At 41.7% G+C, this 22,402-nt stretch overlaps 1 protein-coding gene across 7 annotated transcripts in view; it reads left to right on the plus strand.

Moving 5' to 3' along the window:
- Positions 1 to 22,402, plus strand: part of SNTG1 (syntrophin gamma 1) — a 316,811-nt gene that overhangs the window by 228,131 nt on the left and 66,278 nt on the right. For all 7 annotated transcript variants that reach the window (XM_067017514.1, XM_067017517.1, XM_067017513.1 and 4 more), the window contains 2 exons: positions 9,446 to 9,575; positions 14,714 to 14,752. In XM_067017514.1, the coding sequence (XP_066873615.1) occupies positions 9,446 to 9,575; positions 14,714 to 14,752 (169 nt within the window). The remainder of the gene's footprint in view (positions 1 to 9,445; positions 9,576 to 14,713; positions 14,753 to 22,402) is intronic.

Consider the following 22,402-nt stretch of genomic DNA (forward strand, 5'->3'; position numbering starts at 1 on the left):
GCCGTGAGGAAGGCTCAGCTCTCCGCGGAGCCGGGGGTGCGGGGGGCGCGGGGGGCGGTCAGCCGGCGCCCACGAGCTGACCCCACCTCGGGGTATGGCGCGTGGTTGCAGCCGGAGGTCCTGCTGGGCCAGAGCGCTCGGCTTGGGCAGCGGGTAGAGGGCTGAGCAGCTCGGCTCGGGCCGCCCCACTCAGTCTCGGGGCTGCGGGCGGGTGTGGAGGCTCAGCTCGCCACCGGACCCCAGGCCACCCGCACGGGGAGGGGAGCCTGGAGAGCTGCTTGCTTCGCGCGCGTTGGGGGGGGGGGGCGCTGATGTTGGGCCAGATTAGGGCAGGTCGCCAAAAAGGTGGCGTGCTCTTAGCCCACTGGTTTGCTAGCCTTTTAACTACGAGGACAGACTTTCCTCGAAGCACTTTCTTGTCTTGCTGTTTGGTCATCCTGGACGGAGATCCTGGAGCGCCCTGCCTGTAGGATACACGGGAGGCGACAGGGAGGTTCAGGAGACTGACCCCCCCCCCAGTCACCTCTCAGCCCCACGGCCCCCGGCAGTCGCCTTGCCCCTTCCACCCTTCAGGAGCTGCCTGTGCTGGCCCTCGGGTCACGTTCAAGGTCCTTCAGTCGTATTAGGGAGCCCTTGGGAGGGAGGGGCTGCCCTCCCTTGCCCGGAATTGGAGGCTCACCGGTACTGATGGTCAGATATTTTTATTATGTATTTAATAGTGTTCCCTAATTTTTGTTACAATTACTTCTTTGACCCATGGGCTATTTACAAGTGTATCGCAAAATTTCAACATAGTTTTGAGATTTTAAAAATTATCTCTTTTGTTATTGCTTTCTCGTACGATTTCATGCTGAATGGGTTCAGTCCTTTGATATTTGTTGAGACTTGATTTCAGCCACAGTATATAAATAACTTTCACAAGTGTTCCATATGCGCTTCAAAGAATGTGCAGTGTCATTTTCCTTCGTTCAGTGTCTACATATTTCAACTAGGTTGTATTTGTTCATTAGGGATTCTGAGCCTCTGTATCATTAATGATGTTTTTGTCTGCTTTTTGTCTCAGATATTGAGGGAAATGCATGAGTCTCCCCGTATGATGGTGGCTTTGTGTATTTCTCCTTTTAAGTGTGTCATTATTTGCTTTATATATTTAATTCTGTATTATAGGATACAAACAGATTTAGATTTTTAAAAATTTCCTGATGATGACCCTTTTATCATTATGAAATGTCCTATATCTCTGGAATTTTTTCTTACCTTCGAGAATTACATCAGGTATCTCACTGTATATTCTTTTATCCATTTCTTTCAACTCTTTTCAGCCCTGTGCTATAATATGTATCTCTTCTGTGTCACATATACTTTTTTCTTTTTTTTATATATTCAAAGTAAGAATCTTAGTCTTTTAATTGGATTATTTAGTCTAGTTGCTTTTAACATAATCACTGGTAGATCGGAGACTGTATCCACCATCTTAGTATTTGCTTTCTGTTCAACACTCTAGTTCTTGTTTTTTTAGAATTAAAATTTTTGTTTTGAGATAATTATAGATTCATATGCAGTTGTAGAAATAATAGAGAGAGATTACATTTACTTTTTGCCCATTTTCCCAAATGGTAACATCTTGCAAAATTATAGTCCAACACCCCATTGAGGAAACGGACATTGACAAAAACCACCACTCAATCATTCAGATTTCACATGCCTGAGTGTGTGAGAGCGTGTGTGTGTGTGTGTGTGTGTGTGTGTGTCTGTATGTTTAGTTCTATAGAATTATATCACATGCTCATGTTCTCATATCCACCAACCCAAGCACAAGGTAGAAGAGTTCCATCACCACAAGAACCCTCCTGTCGCCTGTCTGTAACCGTGCCAGCACCCTTCTTCTCCATCACATGACAACTCACTACTCTGTTCTTCACCTCTAATTATTTTGTCATTTTAAGAACATTATGCAAATGGGATCCTACATTATGTAACTGTATTGGGTTGAATTGTCTCACTCAGCATAATTCTTTCTTCCTAGTAGTTGCATTTTTCAATTGTTTATCCCTTTTTATTTCCGATAGTATTCTGATAGTACGGATGTATCACATTTAAAAAATTCATCCCTTAAAGGACATCTGGGTTGTTCCCGTTAATTCTAAATAAGGATGCAATGACCGTTTTGTATAGATTTTTGTGGGAATGTGCGTTTTCATTTCTTCAGGTAAATGTTCAAGAACTCGAGTGCTTGGTTGCGTGATAACAGCATGTTTAGTTTATTGAGAATCAGACACATTGTTTTGTAGGTGGCTGTACAGTTAGTTTTGCATTCCTACCAGCAGGATATGAGCCATCCAGTTTCTCTACATCTTTGCCGGAATTGGGAGTTGCTGCTGTCTTTTACTTTACCGTTCTTACAGGTATAAGATATAGGTATGATCGATCGCTGTGACCTGAATTTGCATATCCTAGTGAGGTTCAGCATCTTTTCATGTGCTTATTTATCACGTGAAATCCTCTGTGGTGAAATGTCTCTTTGTCTTTTGACCATTTTGTAATCGGCTTTGCTTATATTTTTTTATTTATTTTTTTACTGTTGAGATTTGAGAGTTTTATATATATTCAAGAAAAAAGTCCTTTGTCTCAAGACACTAGTTTCTGTATTCTATTTTTTTTAACTTTTTTCTTACTTTTTGAAATAATTAAATCTTTTTATTTTTTCATAGTCCCTCTTTTCTATTGTTATATATGCATTCTTTTATTTTGTTCTAGTTTTTGCCTAAACGCTACACCGTATGTCTTAGTCCTTCCAGGCTGCTATAACAAAATACAGCAGATAATAACAGCAGTAAACAACAGAAATGTGTTTCTCACACTTCTGGATGCTGGCAGTCCTAGATTAAGGCACCTAGATCATGTTCTAGTCCTTTGATGAAGCCCCCACCCCCACCCCTTCTTGCTTCATATCTGGTGTCTTCTCACTCTGTCCTCACTTGGTGGAAGGGTCAGGGATCTCTCTGGAAGCTCTTTTATAAATCACTAACCCCAGTTCACGAGGGCTCGCCCCCCCACGGCTCTAGCATCTCCCCAAAACCCCACCTCTCAATACCATCACGTTGCTCACTATGCTTTCGAAACATGAATAGGAGGTGAGGCACCAACACTCAGACCATAGCACCATCCATACATGATTTATTAGCGTTTAATGCAATTTATTAATTTTGCCTCTTTCAGAAAATTCTAGAAACTTAGAACACTAACTAATTCCTTTATTTCTTTCTTGTCTTTGGGCATATAGATAGAGAGAGATTTGAATTATATATGTATCTTAAATTCCTCAAGATATTTTATTATTTTCAGCTATTATTCAAATGTATCCTACCTTTAATCTTTCTGTTTCTCTTTATTTTTTTCTTTTGTTTCTATTTTTTTTCTGCTTTAAGAACTTTTGAAATATTTCTGTTAATCGTATTTTTAATGTGTATACTTGTTTTGTTTTGTTTTTACTTTAAAAATTTTATGTAGTTACATGATTTAAAAATGGTTAGCTAAAGCAATTTATGAGAAAAAAGAAATTGTGTGAATCCAGGTGACTTCTTACATTTTTACTTTTATGCCACCTCAAGACATCAACAGCTTTTAGCAACTGAATTAATTTCACTCAGTAAATATGACAGTAATAAGCAGTTATAAGCACAGCCCTTCTGAGTGGATGGCACAGCAGGGCAGATCGTTGCCGCGTTCGCGCAGTAAGTGCTGATTTAATGTCTACGTAGCAGGTGTTGTGTTTGCTTCTTTCTGTGAAGGGGCTCACAGCCCGCTGGCAGTTGAGACAGTGAGGGGATGAAAAAGAAAAGATAAATCATTGGCCCAAGATGACACATATACAACATTGTCGAGCTTGGTTCGAAACCTAGCATATCCTGTGCTGGTTGGTTTGGCCGAGGCCCATAATTTTAACTCTGATGATGTGATACGTCTCATCCTTAATGGCCACAAAGTTGTGTTACTGTCATATACTATTATGTAGCATGAATTAGAACATCACGCTGTTTTATCAGTGGTGAGACCGTTTATGTTCATCGTATAGTAATGATTCAGAAATATATGTCTCCTTGCAGTTCTGAAGTATCAAAATATGACAGAACGTTGCAGTGTCAGGGAATGAGAATGGGAAGTTATTAAGGAGAAGGAAGCGGTTGATGGTATTAACTACAGAATAGAAAGACTGGATAGACTGAGAAACAGATTAAGCTTAAGGTGACTTTGGCTAGAGTAATTATCGGAGTGAATCGGAGAGAAAACAATGTTTGTTATGAAGAGGATAGAGACGGTAAAGTAAGGGAAGCAGTGTGCAAGGGTATGTCCTCCATAGCGCGATGGGGAAGGGCTAGAAAGTTCCAGGCGTCCCCCGCTCCTGCTTACTGGCTGAGGGGAAGGAGGAGAAACAGCAGCCCCGTTTGTGGCGCCATTGCCTCTGCTCTCCCGTCGCTCTGTGACAGGCGGTGCTGTGCGGATAGACTGGGGGTCACTGAACACATCGACTTTCCTCCATTTTCACAGACCGGCCAGCAGGTCCACACGGACTTCGCTCTATGTGAAGCCGGAACAACTGATGATTTACAAAATATATTCAACTAAATAACATTAAGATCCTAGTTGACTTCGCCTACTCTGTGAGCCACGCAGTGTCCCTGTGGTTATGTTTGGAAGTAAGATGTCCTTCAGTAGGGGATGGGTAAATAAACTACGGTACACCCAGATAGTGAACTACTCTTCTGCCCCCAAAAGAAATGAACCACTGAGCCATGAGAAGACATGAGAGAACCACATATGCATGTCACTAAGTGAAAGAAGCCAATATGAGACTCCTGCACACTGTATAGTTCCAACTATATGACCTTCTGGAAAAGGTGGAACTGTGGAGACAGTAAAAACATCAGTGGTTGCCAGCGGTGGGGAGGTGGAGAGAGACGAAGAGGCAGAGCCGAGGTGTTTGGGGGAGTGAAAATATTCTGGATTATGTTATAATAATAGATATAGGTCAATATGTATTTGCCCAAACCCATAAAATTTGGAACACCATGAGTAAACCCTAATCTAAACTATGGACGTTGGGTGATACGATGTGTCGATGTAGGCTCATTAATTATAACAGAAGTGCAACTCTCTTGTGGGAGATGTTGATAACAGAGAGGGTGTGTGTGTGTGTGTGTGTGTGTGTGTGTGGCAGGAAATCTACGGGAAATCTCTATACTTTCCCCTCAATGTTGCTATAAACCTAAAACTTCTCTTTACAAAAGTGCTTAAAAAGTGAGGTATGCAGGACAAATGTTGCCATCTTCACTTTACACAGAGAGAAATTAGAGGTCGGAGAGTTGCATAAAATCAAGGTACTTGCAATACCTTACAGATTTTAACTGAAGCAGGACCGAAGGGCATCGCAGACGGAGAGAACAGTGGGGAAAAGCCTCTGCTGAATAAAAGTTCAGGGCTTGTGTGGGATTGGTGAATTTCAGCTTTGGAAAATAGGTAACAAAATGGTTTGGAAGAGCTTCTGTACAACCTCACCAAGTAGTTCAGCTTTCGAGCCTGAACCGTGAAAGCTGTGATGAGATGGTGCCCGAAGGTAACATCACGAGCAGAAACGATCGGAACCCAGAGTGAGAAACAGAGCACATGGCTGGAATCATTGACCCGAGCGGGGTGCTGGTGTGTGTGTTAGGCTGGCTGGTTGGTTGGCTTCGTTTTTCCTTTCCTTAGTCATCTCCCCAAAGTGTTGGTAACCGGATCAAGAAAAATGGCCCTTTTTCAAATACTGCTTGAGTCAGTGCTTTGCTACATGCAGAGAACCACTCTCGTGGAGCAGCCGTATGTTCATCCTGAGTATTGGGACGTCCTTCTTGCTTCTTTCCTGCCTTCATTAACGTTTTTCCGTGTTCTTGTCCACCACAGAGAGAACACATTTGTATCATAAAACACAACACGATCCTTTCACTCCAAAGAGTCAGTGTTCCCACGGCCCTGCCTGACTCAGGATTAGTTGGAAATGCCGCCACGTGGTTTGCAAAGCTCTCACTGATCAAGCTTTGCTTTATTGCCACCTTCGTGACCCACCGATGCCCCGGACACACATCGCAACGAGCCAAACAGCCCGTTTCCCACAACCTCTCACGCTTTCACGCTGCTGATATTTGGTTCCGGAGTAACTACCTCCCATCTAAAATGTGCACTTTCTCTCCTCCCCCGCGTCTAAGCCATTCATCCAGTTGGATCCAAAACCCAGGAGCAATGTGGACTCTGCCTGTTCCCTCACATTCTGTGAAGGGAAGCAACCCCTGCCCCGCAGACTTTCTAACGCCTTTATAAGTCCCGTGAGCTAACGTTTATTTTCACTCTCATTAACACACGTGTATTTCGGTCCCAGGTCATCTCGTGGCTGCCCGTTACCCTACATGGTGTGACAGGACCGCCCAGTCCCCGCAGATCTGACCGTGGGCGGCCTCCACAGAGGTTCGGCCGTGGGTCCCGTGGGCTCTGAGCTCCTTCCGTGATGTTCACACCCTCCGAGCCTGCCTACTTTCCCATGGTGTCCCCCCTCCTGTCCCTGGACACGGCCGTCCAGCCGCTCCAGACCTGTCTCGCTGAGTCTCTACAGCTCTCACTCCTCCTGCGTGAAATGCCTTCTCCGACTCGCTCCTCACAAATTCAGCATCTCCGACAGGTGCCTGCGTGTGGCATACGGTGGGCAGTGAGTCAAACCATGAGTAACTCAGTTGTATTCCTAAGAGATGTATGTGTTTTCATGTAAACGCAGGTTATACTGAAAATTATTTCTGAATATCTTTAGCGAGCAGTCTCTTTTTCATACAGAGAAAGACTAAGTTTGTATTTTAAACGAATAAAGCTACTCTGAAATTCAGCAACATTTGAGAATAACGCTTGCTGCCAGAGCTGTGATCAAGACTCCTTAGAAAAGTAGAGAACGTGATATTGAGCAGACAGTGGAAAAATAATCTGCTCTCAGAAGCTCCGGTTTTCTAACTGTGACCATGTTGCTGCTTTCTTCAGCCAGGGGGTGGGTTTTTGTATCTGTCTGTGTGTGTGTGTGTGTGTGTGTGTGTGTACAAAGAATCATAATTTAGTCTGAGAATCCTCAAGACGGCTACAAACATTGTGAAAGTTTAATGTTTCCCAGTAGTACAGTACTAACTTAATGGGTAACGTAGTTTCTTGATTTCAGAGAGTATATGAGCAACTAAGATAAAACAAATAAGTTTTGGGGTTTCTTTACAATTACTGATTATCTTGACTCAAAGAATTACACTTTCTGAAAGCTGCAAATACAGCCACAGCACTGCAGTTCTTGCTAAGTGCTGGGTGACACATTCTTTCAAAACTCTCTCAAATAGGGCATCCAGACCACACGTAAATGTCTCATTCGGGGAGCTTCAGTGATGAGTGAAAGTATTGGGGTCCCGCCAGTTACTCCATAAATCTGTGAAGTATATTCTTCTCATTTTCTGTTTGGGGAAATCGAGGCCCAACTAAGTGGGCTAATTTGCCAATATTCTTATTTATTCAATAGCGGAGGCAGAAATAGGACCCAGGCTATAATCTTTACAACCAATTTATTTTGTAAGAGGTTGTATGTAAGCAAATAAACTGTTCAAATGCCTCACTTATATCCGTGAAAGGGTTTCCAACAAATCAACCTGAAAAGTGGAAAGAGAATGTAAAAAGTGATACATATTAGTGTATAAGCCTGGGTTTATGTGACGCTAGTCCTTTAGAATTATTCCTCGTGGAGACTGTAGCGTGTGTGGTTACATAGGCTGCAGATTCCCTCTAATGCATTAACTCTAGTCAGATAAGAATACCAGCTGCCACGATTCATTTAAAGCAGAGGGAGGACACGTATGTTCAAGACGTGCTTTAACTTCCGCTGCATATGGAGCAATGGTCGTGATAATCAGAGAGCAGAAAGAAACGTGTGCTTCTAACTCAAATTAGTTCTCTTTCTCCATGGATAGTTGAGCTCCTCTCTACATATTTTAAATGTCTTACTCACTCTTGAATATCAAAATTAAAGTTAAGAAAGTCATGTGAAGTTGCAGTATTCTTTTTGTGCTGTGCATAGTTTTTCTCGTCACAAATTCCAAAAAAAAACATTATTTCAAAGAGACAGACAATAGTTGTCCCCTCTCAGGCTTTTCGTGTATCTTTAAGAGCAAACAAAAAAGAATATTTGAACACTTCCCTGTAATCATTTGGAAGTGCCGGTCAAGGCTATCGGAACAAGTTTCTCTGAAAACATTAATAATGTGGATGCAGAGAGCCTTAGGTGTGAAAGTCTCTGCCACGTGTCCGGTTCTGAAATCTGGACCCGTCTTACGGGACAGCAGAGTGCCACAGGCCTCCTGGTGAAGCTGGGCCACAGAAATGCCGCTTGGGGTGTCTCTGTTTGCAGAAATGAAATCATGTGTAATACCCACAAACTCCTACTTACAAAATTCAGAAGAGACAAAAACGCAATTTAATTGGAGAAAAATATATAAATGTGCACTATTTACACAGCATTTGGAATACTGAACTACACACTTTTTCTATTGCTTCAGAAATGGCTGGGATTTAAAGATAGTTTGTTCATTTTCTAAAGTGTATTGTGTTGTACCACAGAGGCATTTGGCTACTTTCCATTCATTGGGGGATTTTTATCCATTCCTCTCCACTAAGCTTGTATTGAAACATGCAAGAACTTGAAACAGGAAGATAAGAGTAAATAATGAAAGCTGTAGGAAGCTGCTTTAAACTCAACAGCACTTTTGTAGAGCGTTTAGGACGGCGTCACCGAATGTTCTCTAACAACAACAAGAACTCAGTAGAAGACCATAGAGGTATTTAGGCGATCGCACTGTAAGGAAGGTTGAGTTGCTACTGAAATGCGAGCATCCACATACATGTCAAGCGTGAGTATTTACACACGCGCAGAACTATGAGCCTCTCGTCCGAAAGCGCCTGAGAGAAGATGAGGGACAGCTGGTCTGGCGGCTGACAAAGTGCTTCAGCCCCTGTGACAACAGCAGATTTTCTATGATGCTCGGTATCTGGGCGGGTGGACATGATGGTAGCCAAAATAATGGATAAACATCTGTGTATAACTTTAGGGCACGCTGGAGAAAGAATCCCTCTCAAATGTCTTCGACATGCATCTCGAAGATTCTCCAAGTGTGTCTGAATCTCAAGATGCTTTGTGGTCATTCAAAGTGGTGTGTTGTCCGGGTTCCTCTGTAGTGGTCCATTTAAAACCAGATTTTTCTAAAAGAGACGGAAGCAAATAGGAATTTGAAGCTGCGCTTACGTTGTTTGAAAGAAGAGCTTGTGAACCCTTAACGATTTCAAGTCGCAGACAGACAAATGAGACGATGTTTCGGTCTAACTTGTTCTCACGTGTCCGCAGGCAGAACGCGTTTCAAGTCATCGCCGTGGACGGGGTTTGCAGCGGGACCATCCAGTGCCTCTCTGCCGAGGACTGCGGCCAGTGGCTGCGCGCCGTAGCGACCAACATCTCCAGCCTCACGAAGCACAACGTAAGTAGCGATTCAGGGAGCTCCTGGCCCGTTCCTCGGCCTCGGTGCATTTCTTCAATGCGTACAGAACGCTGCAGCAGCGGCTTGGTGTTCTTCCAAGAACGGAGCACCGCACACCCATCGTAAAAACTGTTGTGGAATGTTTAAAGAAAATCGCTCTGTCCTGAGAGTTTTAGTCCCACGTATCAGCTCAACAGTATCGACGCCTAAGTGTCCGTTCACAAGCATCGTAACACCTACATTAGTTAAATAACTGAAAATAGATATTTAGCATGTGAGCACTAAAGTATCTATTATCTGTATCCATATATATCATCCATCTATCTATAGCTGCATCTATCTAGATACCTTTACCTCGCTTCCCCCTCTGGTTCCTCTGGAGAGCCCCAAAATTTAGAGCATGAACTTGAAGCAGGCACTGTTTGTTACAACCCGTGAATCTTAACCTTCACAGATCTATTCAAGTGGGGGGGCTGGTTTAGGCTTTAGCTGGGACGCAGCCCCTCACCCTTGGCTCCTGCCACCCCAGGCCTTCCACGGGCTGAGGGAGAAGTGTGAGTGAACTGAGTGCACTTCTGCACCAGCACGGCTCTAAGGCGACTCTCTCTGAGGCGCCATCTTCCGTTGTTTAGTTTGGTGCCGCCTTGGATAATGGTAAAAGAAAATCAAAGTAGTTTTGTCAAAATACTTTTAACCTTTATATTCAACGACCTAGAAAAAAGTTTTCAGACAGCAAATATAATTGCGTTGCTTTTTTGTCTTGGGTTTTGTGGCAGATTTTTTGTTTTGTTTTGTTTTTGGGTTTTTTGCGGTACGCGGGCCTCTCACTGTTGTGGCCTCTCCCGTTGCGGAGCACAGGCTCCGGACGCGCAGGCGCAGCGGCCACGGCTCACGGGCCCAGCCGCTCCGCGGCACGTGGGATCCTCCCGGACCGGGGCGCGAACCCGCATCCCCTGCACCGGCAGGCGGACTCTCCACCGCTGCGCCACCAGGGAAGCCCCATGTGGGTTTTTTTATCAGTCTGAAACCTCTTGTCCTTCTCGGCGATTCCAAAATGATGACACCACCAGATCAGCAGAGACTGAATCTTGGGTGGGCAGTCTTTTGCCCAAACCACATGTGTCCCGGAGATATTAGCCTGGATTATCCGGGAGCGTCCAGTGTAATCACTAGAGTCTTTAAAGGTGGAAGAAGTAGGCAAACGGGAGGACTGGGGAGATGGCAGCATGGTGGGGGGGCGTAGGGCTGACACTGCTGGCTCTGCAGATGGGGAGGGACCAGGACCCCAAGAGAGCGGGTGGCCAGGAGAAGCTGCCCGAGACAAGGGGACTCTGCCCCTCGGGACAGAGGCCATCCTGCCCTCACCCTGATCTTATCCCAGAGAGGCCCGCTGAGGCTTCTGATGTACAGAACTGCGGGATCACGGATTAGTGTTTCTTTCAAAGCACCGTTTGTGCTAATTTATTACTTCAATAATAGAAAACGAATATAGCACCTATTTATCTTCAGAATAAATCCACTGAATTTTTTTCACCTAATCTAAATCTCATGGTTTAATCTGAAAATCATACTTTTACTCTTTCACATTTAGCTTTTTCGGAGTAACCATGATACGCACTTGCATATAACAGAAAACAGCCTAATATTTGCATTATTAGTTTGTCCGTGTGCAAAGCAGCCTACAATATTATTTGAGTCCCTAGACCCTTTCGAAATAACTCGTTTGTCATAATATCACAAGAAAAGTCATCATAATTGCTGAGCTAAAGCCACCTGAACAGGGACTGTCTCTGGAGTGGGAAGGGTCTGTGTGTCTCAGCGCCTCGGTGGCCCGGGCAGGGCTGGGAGCCTTCAAATACCACAGAAAGGGGGCGGGAGAAAGGGCAAGAAGCAAGCGAAGGAAGATGCAAGTATAGCTCCGAACACGCTGTTGTTTGCTCAAAGGGAACTTAAGCTGCTGCTTCTGCAGAGGTATGGTTGCCCCGGGGAAAGCATGGCTGCAGTGTCAGGGCCTCGCATGGGGCCCTGGTCTCTCCTCACCGGCTCTGGGGCTGGGCTCCGTGGTCCCCTTTGTCCGCGGGCACTGTTACCTTCAGCCACTGTGAGGGTTAAATGAAAACGTGCCTTAGACATCCTGGCCCTTAAATGATGCCGAAACATTTGCACTTTTTCTTCTCTCCAGCTGCACTCTAAATTAAACGATTTAATCCATAAACCACCAATAAAAGGCCCGATCGATTTGCCTATTGCATGTGAGGTTGCACATCTTTGTTTAGTCCCGTTGTCGTTTGAGATTCTCCATCTTCTGAAAGATGGTTGTTTGCATAACAGAACGTTGATAAAACGGGACAAGATGAGCTAAATGTCTAGTCGTGACCAGACCATTGAGCAGCTATACTTCTGGCAGCCACAGATCTACCCCTCAGTTCCCTCGTCTTTCAAAGAGACAGAGGGAAGACGATAAAAGGCAAGGCTCTCTTTCAGCCACAGCATTTCATGAATCTGACCTTTCCAGCCACTCTTTACCGCTCCAGCCCTAAAATCAATCCTGACTGATAAGCAGAGAGAATTTCATGCAACGTTTCTACTAAGGGTACCTACTAAGATAAAGGGATCTCTTCTGGTATAAATTCTTCCATATATATCCTATGCATGCATTTCCTTTATTGGAATGGAGTATGCTGCTTCAGATGTATCACGTGTGTGTGTGTGTGCGTGTGCGCGCGCGCAGATATAAATATATATGTATATGTAATATGCTTCTATTCTTTTTAAAAATATTTATTTATTGTTTATTTATTTTATTTATTTTGGGCTGTGTGGGGTCTTAGTTGCGGCATGCAGGATATCTGTGGCAGCGCACGGGATCTTCATTGTGGCGCGCGGGCATCTCCCTAGTTGTGACGCGTTCAAGACTAAGTTAGAGGTCAAATACAAGAGTTTGACTCTGTTCTGAGATATTCTGTCTCTTCACTTGTTCAACAAATATTGATTTTGCCCCGACTAAGACCCAGGCTGACGTCTTGGTGCTAGAAGTGATGTATTTAATGAAACAGACAGAAATCTATGACCTCGCCATCTTGTTTTCTGGGGAATCATAATACAAAAATAAGTCAAAATAAACAGTATTAGATAATGCTAAGTGATAGAAAGGAAAAACCAGAAAAAGACCGTTTATAGAGGTGCACCGCTTGTCACCTCTACCTGGCTACCTCTAAGCAAGGGTTATCAAGAAACCTCAACTTTCTTTCTTTCTTGTTCACACCGTGATAACTTAATAGAATTGATTTGTTTTCTTTTGATCCTTTCGCCCATTTTAATGAAAACTTTTGTTCAGGCTACTGTTTTTCATCTCAATTTAAAATTGTTCAACATCTTCCCTGGCTGGACTCGACGAAGCCTGATTAGCCACACCGTTCCCACCATAAAAACATGGAGCTGTATGTTACGAGCGTGGCATGTGCGCGTGTGTTGGTGCCATAAATCAGAAAATATCTATCTAGTTCATTTAGGTACTGTGATTTTCTATTTAGAAGGAGGTGTTCCAGCATGATTCAGAAAAAAATAGAAATCGGAGCACTATATAGTATTTTCTTGAATTAATCTGGAGGATCCCATTTAAGCAAATGTGATGGCAGAGGCTTGATTTTGAAAAACGGTTTCCATTGAATGCCATTTTAAGTAAATATTGTGCAAAGAAGTGTCATTTATTTAACTTCAGTCATACATTTTATGTCATTCACAGAACTAAAATTACATGTCAGGGGAGCTAAAAAATACAAAGCTAGATAGTACTCACTCTAAGACAGTGGTCCACATAAAATGCGGGTAGAACTTTATAGCAATCCTTAAAAACTAGTAAAAAGCATAGTTCCACAAAGTACTCAATCTGAATTTTTTGACTGGTAGTGAAACATTCTTAGAGGTCTGCTCTTCTGTACCCATCTCCAGACTATCCTGATTTTAGCTGAAGCCACCGAGAGCTTTAGAGATTTCCTTCACTGATTCCTCACCAGAGCAAAAACTACTTTGAAATGATTGTAGCAATGTTAGAAGGATATGATATTTGTGCCTGACCCTGCGGAGATCACATACCTATGCTCAAATTTTATTTTCTTTCATATTTTAAGTGACATATATCCTGCCAGTAAGTCTGTTCTCGTACATGAGCCAGTTGACACTTCTCCAACTTTGTGCCTTACATTCATCAAATTTCCTCTTAATTCACGTTTATCAGTAAGACAAAGGGAAATAAAACTAAAAAAGGGAAGCCAAAATAATTCAACAAAACATATTCTAAGTGAAAACAGTCTGTGTTTAGTCTGATGTAAGAGTATATCACACAGAGAGCATCATTTAAGCTTCTCTAGAAAACCGATGAAAAATTCTAATTGGTTTTAATTAGTAAAAATTCTGCTGAGCAAAGATTTTTTGTATTATAAGGTCATTTGCCTAAATCTGATACTCATTTTCATTTGGCTTTTAAAGTTTGTTTACATGACTTAATACAGAGGAAGCTCTTTCTCTGAAGACTTATTTTAAATTCTTATGACATGCCAATAAGTTGTCTTCAAGTAAATGTTTATTTTATTTGAGGTCCTGACTAAAACTATTTCGATACATGTACATTATCCTTTAGTGTCTGAATATTCCATTTCTTCTGTTCTCTTAAGTGTTAAAAGAGATCGAGTATAATATGATTTCAAAGTGAAAAAGTAAATTATAAAAAGTTACTCTAGGGCCTTCCCTGGCGGTGCAGTGGTTAAGACTCTGTGCTTCCACTGCAGGGGGCACAGCTTCGATCCCTGGTTGGGGAACTCAGATCCCGCATGCCACACGGCAAAGATACTCCATATTCTCAGTAGATTCTCACTTAACATTTTATGGAAACATAGGCTTTTCATTTCTCATAAAGAGAAAATTATTAGATGGAAATCTTTCCAAATGTTTCTATATGAAATTTGGGATAATTTTGATAGTCAAAATTTTAAAAAACGTTCGTAATTGGTGTTAGATATGCAATGATTTTAGTAAGTCATTGTAAGTATCAGTTTACATAAACTCACTAAAAATAGATTCTCATAAAATTTGGGGGATCTTGTGTTGTTCTCACTTTTATTGTTTGTTTATTATTACAGATTAGAAAGATCAACAGAAACTTTCCTGTAAACCAGCAGGTAAGATGGAGAAACACTCGCAAAGCCGAGTCATATGTTTCTTTCATTTTATCTATTATCTATTTCATTTTATCTATCTATCTTGATTGCATTTAGTTTTATGTGGAAATGCATAATTTTTGCAAATAATTGGTACTATCATTTGCCATCTTCAGGAAAATACATAATTTATTAGATTTCTTTCATATTATATAATATACCTGGTTTTTGTAATCATACTAATAAGAAAAGCTTTTGAGCTAAGTGAATCAAGTAAAAACTATTTTGACAAAACAATTATATTTATCTGAATGCAGTGCTGAAGAACTTTGACAGCTATTTACATAAGACAGTTTTACTGTATCTTAAACATTTGGAAGACCTATGTTTAATTGACCCGAAAGTTAAAGGGAATTTTCAAAATTGGCTGATAGTGTTGAAAACGAGGCTAAATTAATGTGTGGAATGAAAATAATGTCCGATTAATCAAGCTAAGAGTTTAGTCGACTTATTGGACTAATAATTGATGTTAGAATAAAATAACTGATTATAAAAATAACTGGTTCCACTTATAATTTCATTTTGCTAAACTTAACTTTTATTGCTTCCGTAAACATAATATAAACATTAATCAGAATAAGAAAAGGAAGCGCAGGTTCAGCTTGTGGACTCAGAGTCACCCTGTCTGGCGGCTGGACACAGACTTCTGACACTTGACATCAACCTCAGTTTGCAACCGCTGAGCAAAATCTAAACACCTGCGATAGCGATTCATAAATGGTACACCCGGCACAAGTTAATTTCCATGGTAAACTTTTAAAAATAATCTTCAGTTTGTCAAAACTAGGTTGCTTTTCTTATCTAAGCCTCAGCTCCCTCATCTGTAGCATTTGTGTAAGTCTAACTAGCTCACATGTTTATTTTTGAAAAGTAAATGATAACAAATGTAAATTGCTTAATATATGCCATTATCTGCATTCGTGTGTTAAATGTTTAAGTGTGTTCTTTACAGTAGAGGATTCATGTTCTGGTATAAGTTGTATCGTTAACGACGCCCAGGCTGCCCGCAGAGCCACGGGTAACCGAGCTAGGCACGAGCAGAGCCTTGGAGAGCGCGCCGCGCCTACACTTCTGACCTGTCTTCCCCTGGGTGCGGCGCAGGGTACCCGGCATCCCCCCTTCAGGCCCCGCGCCTGAGCCAGCCGGTGCTCCGGGCAGACGCACAGCAGTGTGGGTGTGTTTGGGGCCTTGTTCACGGCGCAGAGACCAGGCTCCAGCCCGGAGCGTCTGACGCACTAGCTCCGGGATGATGCCTGGGAAACTGGCTTCGTTCCTCCCATCCCGTCCCAGGTGACTCTGAAGCTGGGAGCGCACCGGTGGCATCTGGGAAAAACAGGGTAACAGTTTCTCAGGGCTAAAGCAGAGGGGAAAAATCAGTAAGGATAAATTATTCAAATAGAAGCCTCAGCCGTGAGGGAAGACTGCCATGCCCAGGACTTACAGTCAGATATATGCACATGTGGACCTACTCCTTTGGGGGATCCTTGCCGAAAATACAAATGAAGACTGTTTCCTTAAAAATGACTCTAATATCTGTGTTGTCACTTCCCTTGCCCTTTAGACCCTCAACGTGTGAAGTATTAATATTTAGTGTAATTTAATGACTGTGAATATTTCATAACCCTGACTATGCCAGAGCTGTGCTTTGTTTATGATGACAAGGACATGAAACACTTCCTACACACGCCCTTCAGTGACATGGGACAGCCCCCGCCACCTCTGCATGTAGCTGGGTCTTGAATAACACAGAGCGAAGTCATAAGAATCTGAAAAAACTTGCATATAGAACAAATCATAATAAAAACTGTTCAATAGTCTAATTCATACATAATAAACACAGATAAGCATAAGCATGTATGGGTTTTTATTTGCTAGCCTTTTAATATTATTATTATAGTGAAATTTTATTTCAAATCTCTTAGTATCTCACAATTATGAAATTATAGTGAATTCTTCTCGGCACTTTAAAAACTGAAAGCGAGAGTTAATAGATTTTTCCCTCACTACTTTCCACCATGTTAATGAGGTCTTTCAGGAAATAGGATTAGTTTATAGTTCAACAGTCCTGTATATGCATAACAGGAAAAACTCACCTGCATGGTGTGAGATGCGTTAGGAGATCAAGGTACATCCTCTACTTAAAGTCTGAGCCACGTTAAGGAATAAAAATTGAAAATCATACATAATCTCATTTCTCATCCAGATTTAGCACTCAAACAGGACTTTACCTTGGACTAGTTGCTTTCATCTCAAATCTCTTCCTAACTTAATTTTCATGAAGCGTTCTCTGAAGCTCAGATTTGATATAAATATGTATGTTCATACATATGCTTTTTATTAAATAACTCAGACATAATGTTAAAGTTAAGTCCCCTCATATCTGTGATACTCTAGGTCTCAAACAAAACCAAAAAGGTATCATCCAAGATACATTGGAACAGAACTCTTCTGCTTCCTATGGGATTTGGTTTTGATTTTGTGCCGCCCGTGTGATACGTGTACCCCAACCAGAGAAATTAAAATAAAAGCAAAACACAAAGGGATCTGAAACTGGAAAAAGTCACTGTGCACAGCAGGGGCCAGTGCTGGGGACCAGCTCTTCAGGGACACCCTCACATTGCAGTGGGCATGACACCCTCAGTAAGACCAGCTCACTGAAGAAGGGATTTTAATCAGACGTGTAAACCATATGAGCAAATAAACCATTAGAGGGGAAAGCATAGTGTGGACATTAAAGAACAGTCCACAGCTATTTTTACTTATCATGTGTTGTGTTTTTTGAAAAAATAAGGGAGTGGAAACTGTAAGTCAAGAACAGGAGATGGTGTCCAAAAATGTGGATTTGCAAAAGAGCCCCACAGAAGTTCAAAAATGAATAAAATATGAGTATATTTGAAATTATAATCAATTAACCAATTGAATAATAGCACAGATACAAATGAAGATAAAATATGTGATTGGAAATAGTGTATCTGAGAGTATCATCAGAATATGCAGCACACACAGAAAGGGGTGCCACTGTGAGAGATCGTGTGTACGAGCTGAGGTTTACAATGAGAAGCTCCCCCGAAGGGAAGTTCTGCAGAAAGACCGGCAACAATGCGTGAGAGGCAGTGTGTGAAGAGAGACGGTGGCTAAGAATTTCCACACGTCTTGAGGTAAAGAGCCAGGCCAGCCCCGGAGCCGGATGAGGAGAACCGGAGCCACGCCCCCGAGGGACCGGAACAGCGGGCACATCCCGTCAGTGGGACAGTGACCCGCCGTCAAGGGGGTGGGCTGCCTCGCGTGGCACGGGTCTAGCAGACCCTCCACGAAAGTTCATCAGGTGCCAGTGGCAAAGTGAAGAACGGGGGATAAGTAAGCCACTATTTTTAATAAAGGGTGTTATGAAATATACACGTTATTGTACAAGAATACAGCACCTCAAGGAGATGCTCAAGAACCCGGTAAAGTGTCTGCATCTGGGAAGAGGTCCAGCCCGGTCTCCTTCCCACCCTGGGGGTTTCATTCCCACGCCCTCGTGCGTTCAGGGCCTCCCCCGCCTTTCCCTGCAGCTTCACTCACTTCCTTTCCCTCTTCAGTTCCCACACCAGGACGTTCCATTGTCGTTTGAACTCAGATGTGCATTAAGTTTGTCCTTGTTCTTCCACTCTCTTTTGCCTCTTTATATACTGGAATCGGCTCTGTCCACCATGCTTATTGGATGTCCTCTGGCTTTTGGTCTTTTCTCTTGGAGAACTGGAGCAACGGGTGTTCTTGCCATTTTTAAGATGCATTTCTAATACTATCGTGCGGTTGAGCATCTTTAAGTGACATTGGCATATCCTTTCATGTCTTTCTCTACATTTTGAGCACGTTCCTATTTTCTTCTTATTGTTTCGTATTTACTTGTAAGCACTGCCTACTCAGTACACGAAGGGAATTTAACCTGTGTGTTTTATGTAGCCTAAGTCAGCAATCTTTTTAAATAGCTCACAGGATTTGTGTTGTACTTAGATTTTAACAGTTCAAGATTAGTAAAAGGAAGAAAGCAATCCATCGTTTATTTCTAGTATCTAAGTCTTTATTTTTACATTTAAGCAACTGGCTTCTTTCCAATTAGAGAAGGACAAAATCCAGCCTGAGAGGAGAGGGCCTGACATTTTCCAAATGTCAGGTGTGTCCACCTGGCCAGAGTGCTGTTCAGGTCTCTTTATATTTCTACTGCCTTTTTGATTAGTTCTTCCCTCAGTTATTATGCTGGTAATATCTACAGCTCCCACTATCACTCTCGGGTGTTTTTCTTTTAGTTATGCCATTTTACTTCATTATAGTGGTTTCTGTTGTTAGGGACATTTATAATTGTTATATATTCATAAGATAATGACATTTTCTCATCCCGAGATTGAGCTGTTTCTTTTTCTCTACATTAAAATCTGTTTTCTCATCTCTTAAGATTTACTGTCTTATTGGTATATCCTTTTCTAATCTTTTGCTTCTACTCTGTTTTGCACTGGTGAATCTAAAGCGTGTTATTCTGTACAGCTTAAAGTTGGGTCTTGATTTTTTTATCCAGTCTGACAATATCTGCATTTGATTAAATTGTTTCACTCAATCACATTTAAAAATCATTGATTTATTGCTATTTGTTTTTTAGCTGTTTCATGTCTTTTTATCTTCTCTATTTCTTTGTAGTTCCTTATTTATGTTAAGCATATTTTTAATGTAGAATTTTAATTCCAATGTTGATTTTTAACTATATGTTTCGATTGTTTTTTTAGAATTTGGTCTTGAGATTGAATTGTGCATCTTTAAATTATCATAATTCACTTCAACTTTATACTGGCCTAATATTGATATTATATGGAAACTTTGCTGCATTTTAAAACAGATCCATCTCAAATGCTTTACGTTGTATTATTATTGTCATATGTATCACGTATATCTTAAATTCAAAAATACAGTGATACAATTATTGCTTTAAACAGTTCCGTGTTTATTTTTAATTATTGACAGAAGAAAGACTTATAATTAGCAACATACTTACTCTTTCCAGTGCTCTTTAGTTTTTCCTATGGGTCCCGTCTCTCTCTGTCCCCATTTTCTTTCATACTGTAGGACTTCCTTTAATATTTCACGTAGGGAAGGTCTGCTAGCTATGAATTATCCCAGTTCTTTACCTGGGAAAGTCTTTGTTTTGCCTTTACTTCTGAAAAATAGTTCTGTTGGATAAGGAAATGTTGGTTGACCTTTTTTGTTTGTACCTTTCAATACTTTGAAGATGTCATTCCACAGTCTACTGACATCCAGTTTTTAATATAAAGTTAGCTCTTAAACATATTGAAGTTTTCCTTTATGTGATGAAAGTTTCACTGCTTTCAGTATTTTCTCTTGTCTCCGTCTTTCAGAAGTTTGACTTATGACGTGCCCAGGTATGTACCCCTTTGTGTTTATTCTACCCGGACGGTGTTGACTATCTTGGATTTCTAAGTCAATGTTCTCCCTGGAGTTTTTAAAGTTTTTGACTATTACGTCCTTGAATAATCTTATCGCCCCCTTTCTCTCACTGCCCTCCTCCTGGGACTGTCATCACACATGTGCTGATACGCTTCACACCGCTTCGCAGGTCTATAAATTGTTTTCATTTTCTTCAGTCTTTTAAAACAATTTTCTGTTTTTCAAATTTGATAATTTCTATTAATCTATGAGAAAGCAAAAAAATCAAACTGCGAATTTGAGGATGTTAAAGTTAAGGAATTACTTACAAAAACATAAGGCTGTTTTTAAGAAACGGAAAAGGTTTATCTGTGTCTGTCACAGGAGAGGCAAGGGAAGGGGCTGTGATAAAAATCATTAGGGTGTTCGTACAGATGAGGATGCCTGACGGAAGATGTGTTATCCCGTGAGGCAGTATCCTAGCGAACCCTTAGCAGCCTCTGCAGGGACAGGGTTGGACCCTCACCTCTCTGTCTCCCTCCCCTCTTTTCTCCTGCTAGTTTCTCTCGTAGAAGGACTCCAGAGGGAAGCAAGAGGGTGAGGGACTTTGCTCACGGAGCCCGTGGAAGTCCACAGACACAGGACGTGATGTAGAAGGATGGGATTTAGATCCAGTGGGGAGAATGTAGACACAGAGCATGCTCTGCAAGCACCATATTTGTCTGGTTTCTCTGTTGAATTATAATCAATTTGTTGGGATTTATTTTATTTTCAGAGGAAAAAAGTAAATGATTATAGTGTAGTATTTCTTTCATTTCACACCATATTAAATGTATTTTGTATTACCAGTATAGAATAAATGTTCTTTTTACCGTTGGGCTACCCTTAAAATTCTGAAGCACAAATGAGAGCATGATGGACATTTACAATGGAAATAAATGCTTAATATTATATTTTGAAGCCACCATGTTAAACTTTGTCCTTTTTAAGAGATTTTGAGAACTTTTCTCTCCATGATAATAGCTAAAAGATCTTTTGAACATAGTGATCTGTAAAGAATATTTTACAAATTCTTAGCTCACAGGAAAAAAAAATTTAGTTTAAATTTAGATTTAATAAATATTCAGACTAATATATTAATTCTCTACAGTATACACTCATGTGTTGATAAATGTATGATTTTATTCGAACGATTTCTCTTTAGAATGCATTAAATTTTGACGATTATGCAGGGGAGAGAGTCGGCTATTCTGTTTTGTCATTTTCCATACATCCTTTGATGTGTTGGAATGTATATTAGAAAAAGTTGGAGCATGACATTAGTGTGATACTGGGAAGCAGACAGTGGGCTGGAAGCTGGTCAACCTAAGTTGGACACACGGTGACACTGACCACGGCACCTTCCGTGAGGATGCCTGTGACGTTGAATGAGAGCTGCTGTCTGCGCCTCGTTGTGTGAATATGACTCATCCTCTGTGTTAACTGAGTCTGAAGCCAAGACTCCTAACCTTCTCTAGAAGGGCGTTGAGGAGGGCAGAGCTCCCAGGGCATCAGAGCAGTGAGTCACGGTCAGTGACTCCAGGCCCCCGTGAGGGTCTCAGTTGCACACGGAGATGCAGGTAACTTGATCAGACGCAGCTCATAAATGCAAGTGATGTAGGCTCAGAACTCACTTTCTGGAGAGGTTAGAACAACAGTCAACGTGATGTCAGAAAGCCTAGTGCAGAGGAAGAAAACACTGGCAAGATCGCTAAGGCTTCCGAGGCTGCTCCTAAGCATTTAATACAGGGAAGGGGCCTGTTTAAAAACTGGGGAAATAGGAGCAATGTCTGCATCAAAATTCCAGTGCAAGATGAGTCTAGGGTGGGTGTTTGGTGGTAATGAGAGAACCATTGCAAAGTCTTAGGCCACTCTCAAAGTGTTAGTGTAACGTGATTCAAATGCGTGCTTTCTGAGTATGGAAGCCTAAGAAAGGCTTGGCTGAAGCTAAGCCTGTTGTGGTGAGGGCAGAACTGCAGGACAGTGTGGACGGCTCACGATGTCCTGAGTTTATGTTGCCTTGATTTTGAGATTTAGAACAGACGGACGGAGTCTCTTGCAACAAAAGAAAAGAATATCTTCCCTGAGCTCTTGCATTCAATTGGTGAATACAGATACTTTGTGAAGCACAGCTATATCATCAATTAGATTTAAGTA

The sequence above is a fragment of the Kogia breviceps genome, chromosome 17 (genome assembly GCF_026419965.1).
Source record: "Kogia breviceps isolate mKogBre1 chromosome 17, mKogBre1 haplotype 1, whole genome shotgun sequence".
In the NCBI taxonomy this organism is placed as follows: domain Eukaryota; kingdom Metazoa; phylum Chordata; class Mammalia; order Artiodactyla; family Physeteridae; genus Kogia; species Kogia breviceps.